The 13417-nt window shown below is 35.0% G+C and overlaps 1 protein-coding gene across 1 annotated transcript in view; it reads left to right on the forward strand.

Moving 5' to 3' along the window:
• The window catches only part of ADAM10 (ADAM metallopeptidase domain 10), a 111038-nt gene that overhangs the window by 33858 nt on the left and 63763 nt on the right, over positions 1-13417 (forward strand). The window contains exons 3-4 of the mRNA XM_022579618.3: positions 6347-6465; positions 8424-8582. Of these exons, the coding sequence (XP_022435326.1) occupies positions 6347-6465; positions 8424-8582 (278 nt within the window). The remainder of the gene's footprint in view (positions 1-6346; positions 6466-8423; positions 8583-13417) is intronic.

Genomic DNA, 13417 nt, shown 5'->3' on the forward strand with positions numbered 1-13417 from the left:
TCACGGATGGCTATTAAGTACTGTTTTATTTCTATGAATCACTACCCAGGTCTACCATAAACCTGTTCCATTTAGACTCGGTAGACCCGTCTGGGACTGCTGGATTACAGACATACTTGGAAGCAAGGTTTTTGCTCTCAGGTTTCTTCCCCCTGTTACCAAGGTACTTGATTAGTCGAGGCTTTTTGTCCTAATATGACTTCAGTTCAAGGGATGAACCTTTAACTATTGCTGTTTTCTTCTGAGAGTCAGGGCCATATTATCTTTAGCCTAAATAACTATCATATGGGAAAAGGCAACTTCTTTTCACTTTATATTCTTACTGTTCTGATATATAGAATGGTACCTCTTTAATATAGAAGATATATGATCAACCAAAAACTTAAAGAATTATATCCTAGCATAATTTATTTTGTTCTGTACCACAGGTGGTTCTGGTACCTCTGTTTGTTTGTTTAGTTTAGATTTAGAGTGCTTTTCTCAAGCCTTAGAGGGGAAAACCAACTATTATTACCACATGGTACAACTGCATTTTCAAAGCACTGAGGCCAGAGATTTGGAAACTGTTTCATGTATTTTTTCAAATTGCTGTCATTTGTTAGTTGATTTTGCCCTCCTATAATTTTACTCTATTCTTTATAACTTTACTATATGCCACTGAGGAAAGAATTATAATAGAACTACTATAATCAAGATGAGGGACAAAATACTATTGATTCATAGAATCAACATAGTGATTAAATCTAACAGTACGAAAATATTTCCAGTGCAAATGATGTTCCTTATACAGAGCATCTTCCTCCTCAGAGGAAATCTAAAGTTTATCTTTGATGACAGTATACTATATTATAACAATAAAAAAAAAGAGGGCTTCCCTGGTGGTGCAGTGGTTGAGAATCTGCCTGCCAATGCAGGGCCACAGGTTCGAGCCCTGGTCTGGGAAGATCCCACATGCCGCAGAGCAACTGGGCCCGTGAGCCACAACTACTGAGCCTGCGCGTCTGGAGCCTGTGCTCCGCAACAGGAGAGGCTGTGATAGTGAGAGGCCCACGCACCGCAATGAAGAGTGGCCCCTGCTTGCCACAACTAGAGAAAGCCCTCGCACAGAAACGAAGACCCAACACAGCCAAAAAAAAAAAAAAAAAAATATATATATATATATGTATATATATATATACACACACATATAAAAAAAGAGAACTAAACTTACTGAAAGAAACATAGTAAAACGGGATTAATAATCAAAGGGAACTTCTTATGGTGGTGTTGTAAAGTAGAATTTTCAGTGAAATTCAAATAAGGTTATATTTTCACTTCTGTATCTTACTTGCATTTGTTCAAATTTTAAAAGGTGACTTGGTGAAGACTGATAATATTACATACATTAAGACTGCTACAACACTCAGCATATATTAGCTTGACTGCTTCCGGCACATGCTTGAGAGGCATTCGTGGTATGATTGAAAGCAAGATGCAGCAACCAAATACTAGCGTTCTAGTCCTAATTCTAGTCTTGTGACCTGAGTCATACCCTTTGATAAAAATATTCATCGTGCTTCCTTAGCAATGTTACTGTGAGGACGGGATGCAGTAATATGTGTGAAAGTGCTCTGAAAACTGTAAACCTATATAAATTTAAGAAGAATGTTATAATCTCATCATTATCATCACAATACTACTATCTCAACCAGTTCTCTAGGGGCTTTTGCCGCTAGGAAGGGTATCTCTGCCTGCACAATTTTATTTTATACCCTAGCTTTTGGGAATACAATGATTTTTTTTAAAAATGTTTATTTATTTATTTATTTGGTTGCGCTGGGTCTTAGTTGTGGCTCGTGGGCTCCTTAGTTGCAGCTCACCAGCTCCTTAATTGGTGCACGTGGGCTCCTTTAGTTGCAGCAGGTGGGCTCCTTAGTTGCGGCATGCAGGCTCCTTAGTTGTGGCATGTGAACTCTTAGTTGTGGCATGCATGTGGGATGTAGTTCCCTGACCAGGGATCAAACCTGGCCCCCTGCAATGGGAGTGTGGAGTCTTAACCACTGTGTCACCAGGTAAGTCCCAGTACAATGATTTTTTAAAATTTATTTATTTTTATGGTGGAAAAATAACATGTAACTTATTATTTTAATCATTTTTAAGTGTACAATTCAGTGGCATTAGGTACATTCAAAGTGTTGTCTAACTGTCACCGTGATTCATTTTTAGAGCTTTTTGATTATACCAAACAGAAACAATAACTTCCAATTCTGCCCTCCTACCAGCCCTTGGTAACCTGTGTTCTACCTTCTATCCCTAGGAATTTGCCTATTCTAGGTCCTGCATAACTAGAGTCATATAATATGTGGCCTTTTGCGTCTGGCTCCTTTCACTTAGCATAATGTTTCTAATGTTCATCTGTGTTGTAGTGTATCCGAATTTCATTCCTTTTTAAGGCTGAATAATCTATTGTATGTATATACCACTCATATGTACATCTTTTTTTTTTTTTTTTTTTTTTTGGCCGCAATATGCGGCTTATGGGACCTTAGTTCCCCGACCGGGGATTGAACCTGGGCCCTTGGCCGTGAAAGCGCGGAGCCCTAACCACTGGACCACCAGGGAATTCCCCATACATACATCTTGAAATCCATATGTTGATGAATATTAGAATTTTTTCTGTCTTTTGGCTATTATGAATAATGCTGCCACACACACTGGTGTACAAGTATCTGAGTCCCTGATTTCCATTCCTTTGGGTGTATACATAGAAGTAGAATTGCTGGATCATATGATAATTCTGTTTAACTTTTTGAGGAACCACCAAACTTTTCCCAAAATACAGTGATTTTTATAAGGCAGTGTTCACTGTAGTTTTTCTGACCTTTGGGCCAAAAGTTTAAGCAATTAAAGAATCAGGTTGGGACTTCCCTGGTTGTGCAGTGGTTAAGAGTCCTCCTGCCAGTGCAGGGGACATGGGTTCGAGCCCTGGTCTGGGAAGATCCCACATGCTGCGGAGCAAGTAAGCCCGTGTGCCACACTACTGAGCCTGCGCTCTAGAGCCTGCGAGCCACAACAACTGAGCCCGTGAGCCACAACTATTGAAGCCTGTGCGCCTAGAGCCTGTGCTCTGCAACAAGAGAAGCCACTGCAATGAGAAGCCCGCGCACCGCAACAAGGAGTAGCCGCCACTCACTGCAACTAGAGAAAGCCCACGCACAGCAACGAAGATCCAATGCAGCCAAAAAATAAATAAATAAAATAAAAAGAATCAGGTTATATTTTCAGATGATTTTTTGTTCAAGGCTTGTTGAGAAATTGGGAAGGTAGGATGTGTTCATCAGCTAATTATTATTATTACTTTATAATGTGTTGTCTGACAGGACTATTGCAAAGAATTTGCAATTTATATAAATATTAAAATAGTGTAAAGATATGAACTATCAAACAGATGGTAGTGGAATTAAAATTAGAGAACTGGAATCCAATGACTTAGTTAATGGAATAATATACCCAGCTTCTGATTATTCATTTGTAGTTGATCTGTTTCATGGATTGTGACAGAGTTTAATTCAGTCTGGCTTCTTCTACCATTTACCTGCCTTCCAGGCTCACCCTTGTTCCATTCCTTCTTTGTTTATATAGGTTTCAGATGCACATTAATTTTGATATTAATAGAGCAGTGCATCTTGGGGGTATGATGTAAATTTGATTTTTTGTTTTATTATCTATGTTGCTTCTTGACTGTGCATAATTGAAAACTGATTTTATATGTGGTTTCAGTCCAATTTAAATCAATAGTGAGAATAATGTTTTGTATATATGAGATGATTTTCTTATGAAATCAATATCAAGATTAGAAGGGGCCTACTTCAAGTGTTCTTAAATTCTCTCTGTTACAACATCCCTCTAGGATTGCTATCTGCATAGACACGTAAAGTGATATAAAACTATTGTTTTGAGTAGGGATTGCAGCATAGATTGTTCTCATATTGAACTGAAATGTCCTTTCTGAAGCTTTTACCATTTGGGGGGAGGGAGATATAGAGTACTAACGCTGCTGCTTATAATGATTTTAAGGTAAAACAGTTTTGCTGAATAATAAATCCTGAATGACAAACATATTAAGCCCTTGGATTTTTACTGCTTAGTCTGTTTAACAAAGATGCTCTTTTAGAGGTGGTATTTATATAGTAAATTAAAAGTGTATATAATGATAAATTAATGATTTTCCAAAATGTGATCCTTTAAAAAATAATGTGTGTATTTATACTCACATTTATGATCAAGAATTTCATGTCTGTTAGTTGGTTAAAAGGAATTTTATGAAAAGGATATACAATAAGAATTCAGGAAAGATTCCTTTTTGTTTAGGATTGTCTTTTTTTGACTTTGTGGAGTTCCCATTTAGAAGATGTGTTTGGCTTTGTTGATTACTTGCTGCAGTAGATTGGAACGTCAAGGTTCTAAGGATGTCTTTCCTAGCCTACAGTCCTTGCCACAGTAGTTGGGAAGCCCTAGGAGTTTTTTGGTGAGAGGTTTAGGCAAGTGGAAATGAATGCAGCTGCAAAATAAAAGGTTGCCAATACAGGAAATTAAGGGAAAAAGATAAAATAGTGTTCAGAAAGGGTGACACTATGAAGGTAATGGTTATTATACCCAACTGTTGACCCCTATTTACTTGAAAAATGATTTGATTTTTTTCTTTAAAATCAACATTATTGAAGTATAATTTACATAAAATATATTCATTTCAAGTGTATAGTTTGAGTTAAGTTTTGACAAATGTATACACTTGTGAACCACCATTCAAATCAAGGTGTAGAACATTTCCATCAGAGCAAAAAATTCCTTCATTCCCTTTTGCTCTTAGTCTCTCCATCCTAGGCAACTACTAATCTGCTTTCTGTCACTAGAGATAGATTTTGCCTATTCTAGAATTACATATATATGGAATTATATATACTGTGTGCATTCTTTTGTGTTTTATAAAAGTACCTATTTTTAGTAGTTTGATGATTTTATTGCTGAATAGTTTGCTACTGTATGAATAAGCCACAACCTTTTTCTCTCTTTACTTGCTGATAGACATTTAGGTTATTTCCGGGTTTTGGCTATTATGAATAAAGCTGCTTTGGACATTTGTGTCCAATTGTTTGTGTGGACATATATTTTATATTTTCATTTCTCTTGGTATAGAATTGCGGGTCATAGGGTTTTTGTATGCTTACCTTTATAAGAAACAGCCAGTTTTCCAAAGTGATTGTACCATTTTTTACCTCCGCCAGCAATGTGTCAGAGTTCAAATTATTCCACATCCTACTAACATTTGGGGGTTGGCTAATTAAAGACTTTGGTTCATATTCACTGAGTAGAAGTTGTGTTATATGCAGACCTTTATGGCAGTTATAAAGGAGACTTGATATAGTTTTTAAAGTTAGGTAGTGATAGCTACTTTACTACCCTTTACATCTCCTTTGTGCCAGGTACTGTATTAATGACTTTACATACGTTATAATCTCTAATCCTTAAAATTGTTCCAGAAAATAGAATGTGTTATCTTCATTTAATGGACAGGAATCCTGGGCTAGCAAGGATTTACTAGGCTTAAGATTTTGATTCTGAGTTTGATTCTAAAACCCTAGATTTCTTTATTTAATTTTATTTCAGTATTTTGGTCTTTCCTTTTCCTTTATAGAGGACAGTTAGAATGAGTATAATTTCAGCTAATATCATGGTCCTTTGGGTTTGGGATCTCCAAATTGAACTGAGAAAGGTCTAAAAAGAATTAGAAGAAGATGCCCCAGGGAAAAATAAAGGAGTTGTAAAGTTTTCTGTGTATGTGTGTCTGTCTTTCTGTATGTGTGTGTCTGTGTGCGAAAGAAAGAGCATGCATACTTGCTTGTCTGAAAAGAGATGTTAAGTATCTAATTAGATGGCACTTCCTTATGTATTCTCTTATCTGAGTTGTGAATTATAGGGGAAAATGGAAAAGCTGTGGAATTACTAGAGAGGGGAGACAAGTAGTGGTGAATTAACAGTAATTGGGTCAAGAAGCTTGCTTTTATCTTCAAGTAACTTAGTTGCTGTTGGAATGATCTTGTTTCACCATGTGAGAATCGGTCTGTAAGCATTTATTTTTTTAATATATCCCTAGATGATTACTGTTTAATTGTATGTGAGTTGTATCACAGTGTTAGCTTGAATTTTAGAGCAGAATTTTTATAAGAAAACCTTAGCCAGTTATTTCCCAAATAGACAAATTGTGTGAAACAATCCACATTTTGAAGCTTTTTTTTAATTTAAAAAATAATTGTTTAAATTTGGATCCTTTTAATTTCATTTTTTTCCTTTCCTACCCTGTTTGCAGACATTTCAACCTACGAATGAAGAGGGACACTTCCCTTTTCAGTGATGAATTTAGGGTGGAAACATCAAATACGGTACTTGATTATGATACCTCTCATATTTACACTGGACATATTTATGGTAAGTTGAACCTTAAAAGAACCGTGTTTAATTTTTTTCTATACAAGGAAATATATGCATTTTGAAGTATAGGCAAATATTTCAGAAAGATGGGGTAAATCCTGGGGAGATTTGAGTGTATTGTGAAGAGCAATGGGCTTTGAAGAATGAAGTAATTCTTCGATCAACCTTTACATATATGTTTAGTATTGAATTATGCAGCGTCTGACTTCTGAAAGGTATGAAGTTTTGACTCTCATTACCTCCAAACTGTTAGGTTTTTAAAAAAATTTTAATGATTTATATAATTTTCTGATCTTCCAAGCAAGGAATTAACAGTAACTTAACTATGTTTTATAACGAACTGTAAAGATTATCTTAATAGCCAAAAATAATGTGACAAAGTCATTCATAGGAAAATCCTCCCAGGGCCTTCCTTCCTCTGGATCTATTTGCTTTTTGTTCACAATTCTAATGAATTTCTCTTACTACACCAGATTTTAAAAGGTATCAGGGAGATGGGGGGCACACTTATTAGCCCAATAGAAAATTACATCTGTCAGCTTAGTTAATGTAGGGAGAACAGAACAATTGATGGAAGTCGTAAAAAAGTTAAAAAAGCAAAGTCTTCTGTAGGTATTAGGGGCAAAATATCATTGAGTTATAACTGTACGTTAATAAATACTCAAGATGATCCTATTTATTAAGAGTTATTAAAGTTAACTGAAAGTTAAATTTTATTTCTACATATTAGAGAGATTTCCATTCAATATCCTGACTTGAAAAATTAAATGCTTTGAGAAAGGTTTCTTATTTTTTTTTATGATGATCGGTAAATGAGACATTTCTGTACTTAAAATTTCTTATTTGTAGATCAAGCATAGTTTAAAAATTAAAAGTTTTTTTGTATTCTTATAATTCTTTAATGGAAAAGGAAAGTGTTTTTCCATAGGTCGAGATTTCTAATGTTAGATTATAGTTTTCTGTTATTTTCTTGATCATTTATCTTGCTGGGCAAGTAACTTAGTAGTCTCCCAGTACCCCCCCCCACTTTTTTTTTGGTAGGTGATAGTCAAAAAGCGTACAAGACTAAATGAGTTTGCAGATAAACATCATATCATTTAAAATACAAATGTCTTGGACTCAGCTTCAGTCTATGATTAACTTAAAGTCAACTAATTACTGTTAATCTACAACTTAGAAATTGCAGAAAGCCTGATTTTTGTTTTAATGAGAAATTTTTGAATGGCAAATTTAACTTTTAAAGCCCTCGCCTAACTACCCACATCTTCTTATCATTTGATGTTTGGTACTCAGCTTTTCTTTATGACTGTATTAAAAAACAAAACTACCTTTTTTCTTATAATTTTCTTTCCCTAAAGAAGTATAATTGATGGGATACTATCATGAACCTTTTTCCAATATCTCAGAAAGAATTGTTGGCATATTTTGTTCAAATTGCTTCTGAAATATTTAATACTGTCTTATTTTTTAAACGTATTTATAAAACCTACTGGTGGTAAGGAAGCTAAAAGGTTTGTGCAGAATATGTTAGGTGGGAAAGGAACTTTTTTTCTTATGGCAATTAGAGTAGAATTTCAAAAGATACTTTAATATCTTTATTTTGAAAGTGTATATTTTATCAGTGTATCTGCTTGCCTCTAAGTTTATTTAAGTCATTTTTTTGAATGACTATTGCATGCATGCCAGGCACTGTGCTAGGTTCTGGGAATTTGATTGTCAGCAAGACAGATGTTCCATTTTTCATTGTTGTTACTATATATATACTGTATATATTTTAACTAAGTTCCAGTTGTTGTTCACATTCAGGTTGATACATTTCATGTGAAAATTCATTTCCCCGGTAAATTTGTATTTAGTTTTTTTTCTCAATACATAAGAATGGCTTTATAAAGGAGAATGAATTTAACATTCATGTGCAAATCAAATTTTTAAGAGTTTGTGGCTTTCATTAATAGGTGAAGAAGGAAGTTTTAGCCATGGGTCTGTTGTTGATGGAAGATTTGAAGGATTCATACAGACTCGTGGTGGCACATTTTATGTTGAGCCAGCAGAGAGATATATTAAAGACCGCACTCTGCCATTTCACTCTGTCATTTATCATGAAGATGATATTAGTAAGTACTTAAATTTTGCAAAGAGTATATAAATAATTAAAACTATGTGGAGACAAATGAAACCTGAGCTGTTTTCTTTCCTAAGCTGTTAATCAGGCTAGAAAATAGTTTCACAACTAAAATCTCAATTAAAGAATAGATCTATATCGTTGAGACAATATCGTTGTCAGTCTGTGCCAGTACTACTTTGTTGATATGCTACAACCAATTCTATTTGAACTATGAGTCAACCAACTCCGATTGAACTGGAAATTCTATATTGTGATATCATCCAGTCATTTAATGCTGTAACACCTTTGTGTGTGTGGCCTACTGAAGCATCATCTTATGTAAATTTCAGTGTGGATATTTGCATAGTATTTAAAGAATATTTTAGATATTTTTGTAATTTCTAAGCCTTTTGAGTATTTCTTTTTGGAATCTTGAAATGACTTCCCCTTGGTAAGACTTCAGATTTATCTTTATGGATTTTGTTCTCGATCGTGGTCTTTATGTGATGGTAATTTGTTGGGAGGGTTCTTTTTCTGTGTTTTAAGAATAGAAAATGTATTTAGACTTCCCCTTTTCATTCTACCATTGTCTGTATATCCATAGTCATTTAATCACGAGAATGCTGTAATGAAATGACCCAGAAATGCATTCCTCTAATTCACAGGCCTCTTGAATACTCATATTTTATTTTTGACTGTAGTAAGAGTAGTCTATCAGTTTTTGCCTATTTTCCTTATTTGGCAGCTTCCAGGCTTCATTTTCCTTTCTACATATAGAAATTTGTTGTCAGTAATTTCGTTCTCACCCCTGGTAATGTACTGGAAAGTGTTAACCATGTCGACTTCTTGCTTTATCAGCTCTGACCGTTTCTGTACTTAAGTCTGTCCAACTTGCTTGTCATCTCTAATGCTCGATTACTATAGAAAATAGCATAATTATTCTAGATAGAATACATTTATGATTTTGGCTACTTGTTAAATCATAAATTCGTTAATGCTACTTGTGCACATTTTTGCTCATCCCTATTTGATTCCTTTTCCAATTTCCCCTCCTGGTATTTTAGACTCTCCTCAAGCTCCAAGCTACAGTCTTTCTTCACAAGCTAGAGTATGAATTCCTTTGCCTTCCTTTCTTTCTGCCAGTAGAATTATCACCTACTTCATTTGTATGTTACTTTGTAATTTTCTGAGTAATTTAATCATTTTGCAGGTTTACCTCCTCTATCAGGGTGTGTAAGCTCTCCAACTGCAGTTTCTGTTTCTTTTGCTCCTTTAACATTTCAGATATCATTTATCTCTGCAGCAGTTTCTTCACTGATACTTAATAAAGTCCTGCAACATTTTCCCTACAATGTTTTCTCAAAATCAAGCAAGACCTTTGGGAAAGAAAGGAGAGGAAGAAATGATTGACAGATTTTGAACTGATGATTTCCTTCCCGTGATATTGTAATCAAACATTTTCCTTCACTTTGTATGTCTTATAAGTATCTTCAACTGTGTTTATTCTGCCTTTTATGATTTCTGTTGTTTTGTCTTCTCTCCCGTTTCCTTTCTTCTCTTATCTACTTTTATGTAGTTTAAGAATGTTCTGCTCTTTTTTCATACTTCTGTTTCTTCCTCATCATATAATTGCATTTCTTTCACTTTGCATCTTATAGTAATTTTCAAAAATCTCCCTTTATTTCAGCCTTTCCTTTTTCCCCAAAGGTGATGAGTTAGCTTGCAGAATCAGTGACATTGGATGCAACTTAGCTTTCTGTTCCTTTTGGCATTTAACTTTACCATTGATTTCAGTGCTTAACTCTTACTTGTCTTGGTAAACATATATTCATGGTAAGGAGATCTTTTCACATTCTGCTTGTTATTACATGCCAGTAGTGGTATTAGAGCCTAAAAACAGCAATGTTTAGAGTGATTTTGTTTGTAACTTCTTCTGGTAAATGGAAATGTAATGATATGAGGATAAGAGTATGGGAAGCAATTGCCTTAAACAGAATTTTTAGTGCTTGCAGATTTAGACAATTGCTTTTGAAAAACTATCTGAAAATCTGTCAAGTTAACTACAAAAGGAAAGCACCCATGTATTAACCATTTAGTTTTTAAATAGTTGCTCTGGTCTAGATTCTAGACCAAGGGTTGGCAAACTTTTTCTGTAAAGGTCCAGATAGTAAATAATTTGTCTTTGTGGACCATATTTGCTCTGTTGCAGCTGAATTCTGCCATTGTAGTATGAAAACAGCAATAGGAAACATGTAAATGAACGAGCATGGCTATGTTCCAATAAAACTTACTGACACTTAAATTTGAATTTCATGTAATCTTAGCATGACACAAAATATTATTCTTTTAATTTTTTCCCACCATTTGAAAATGTAAAAACCATCTTTAGCTTTCATGCCAAACAAAAGGACTCATATCTAGCAGGCTGTTGTTTGCCTACCGCTCTTCTAGAGGATGGCTAGATAAATTTACTTTTCTTAAATTGAAATATAGTTGACATACAATATTATGTTAGCTTCAGGTGTGCAACATAGTGACTTGACATTTAAATACATTATGAAATGATCACCACAATAAGTCTGGTAACATCTGTCACCATACAAAATTATTACAGTATTATTGACTGTATTCCTTATGCTGTATGTTACCTCCCCATGACTTACTTATTTTATAATTGGAATTTTGTGCCTTTTAATCTCCTTGATCTATTTCGCCCAGTCTCCTACTCCCCTTCCCTTTGGCAACCACTGGTTTGTTCTCTGTATCTATGACTCGGTTTCTGTTTTGTTTTCTTTTTTTTTTTAAAGATTCCATATGTAAGTGAAACCACATGGTATTTGTCTAGATTAAATTTATTTATTTATTTATTTATTTTGCGGTATGTGTGCCTCTCACTGTTGTGGCCTCTCCCGTTGAGGAGCACAGGCTCCGGACGCTCAGGCTCAGCGGCCATGGCTCACGGGCCCAGCCGCTCCGTGGCATGTGGGATCCTCCCGGACCGGGGCACAAACCTGTGTCCCCTGCATTGGCAGGCGGACTCTCAACCACTGCGCCACCAGGGAAGCCCTAAATTTACTTTTAATTGGCCCTTTAACCTCTCTGTGTAGAATACCTAAGGTTCTAATAGTATTAGTGGTAGTACAAGTAGTTATTTCTCTTTGATGTATAACCAGCACCATATAAAGTTCTTTGCTTACATTATTTTGTTTAATCTTCACAATAACCCTGTGAAGTATATAGGCACACTATTATCCCCACTTTATAGATGAGGAAACTAAGCCTTAGAAAACTTATGTCACTTGATTGTGGATCTTGTGTTCTTAACCATGTGTCTTCTGCTTCACTCCTGGAAGAAAGCTGTAAATTCTCACTGCCATTATTCCAAGGATTTTTGGGTCTTTTCTGAAATCTGTAAGCCTCTCTGAAATCACACATTTGCATCTATTGCTGTTTAGAGCCAAATTCTTTCCCTAACATATCTAGCAATGGATGCTTTATTTCACAACTAATTAAAAGGGAGAGGATGACCCTTTATTATTTAATAATAATAATATTATTTTCATATAATTTGCTTAAGTGCCAATAATTTATTTTTACAGCTAAAGTACTGCATGGCTGTTTAGATCATTGTGTATATGCTTGAGTGAATTTGGTGTCCCTGTATTTGTTATTTTCAGCGGAAGCAAATGACAGGGGAGGTACGCCAACTTTGGATAGGAATCCTGATGAGAGTTTGGCTACCCTCATCTTAATACAGTTTTTGCAACTCTAGGCATGAATATATGAAACCACCATGGAAAATGATACTGATATTCTGGAGAACCTTAGGGAATGGCTTCTGATGCTGTACCAGAACATAGAGACAGTTTTCAGTGAAAATATTTAATAACTTCTAGATGCTTTGATATCCAGTTAGATGTGAAGGTGATAACTACATGTAGTTATCAGCTTAAAATTCATACTTGTTCAGTCTATACTTAGGTGGTAAAAAACACTCTCTTCTAGGACATAGAAGTGTGAACAATTATGACAGGGTAAGAATACCATTTAGTCCTCTGCCTCTTGGCCCAGTTTATTTTAAAGAAACTGGGAAAAACATTGTCCCGAACTATACTGCTAGTCTTAGTAATATGAATAGCTTTTAGGAATGACTGACTGTATGATTGCTTGGAATCATTAGTTGTAAATAGTGGACCTTTGCACCTTTTGTATACTACCTTTCTGAGAGGCAAAGGTCTAAGCAATTTTCCCATGCTGTACTTATAAAGAAATATTTTGTTTCTGAACTAAAAGATATTTTAAGTAAATACATGAAGCCGCAGAGTAAGAGTGTTTAGGTTTATTCTTTCACTTCAGATTATTTATTTTCCTTTGGGTGGTATAGGAAAGCCCAAAGAGCTTGAATTTGCCTGTGCCTCATAGTATTGTATCAATAGTAGGTTACTCTTACTTTCAGCCTGTGTGCTAGCTGTAACTGTACTTATCGCTTTTTTCTCTTGTGCTTCAGTGGGAAGACCCCTTATTTCTTGCTCTGAAAAATTGAGACTGTTAAATTTTACTTAACCATTTCAAGGTGAAGGCCTCCTTCCTGTAGAAGCCTCTTCATTTGTGAAACTTCAGGATATTGCTTTTAATAAACCTTAAAAAAAATCAGTTAATTTCATATTGTGTTTTTGAAGTTGTGCATGTAAATGAGTTTTGTCATAGTCACTAAGACTTCCAACTCCTTTTGTGTCACTGTTAGTGGAAAGGAGGGACAAAGGATAGAAGGAAAAGAGGAAAGGAAGAATTGAATTGGAAAGTATTGATAATGGCTAGCATTGTTCAAATCTGACATTGTTAGAT

This window comes from Delphinapterus leucas, chromosome 2, assembly GCF_059928025.1.
Source record: "Delphinapterus leucas isolate spDelLeu-1000000601 "Yukka" chromosome 2, BTC_Dleu_Yukka2, whole genome shotgun sequence".
Lineage (NCBI taxonomy): Eukaryota > Metazoa > Chordata > Mammalia > Artiodactyla > Monodontidae > Delphinapterus > Delphinapterus leucas.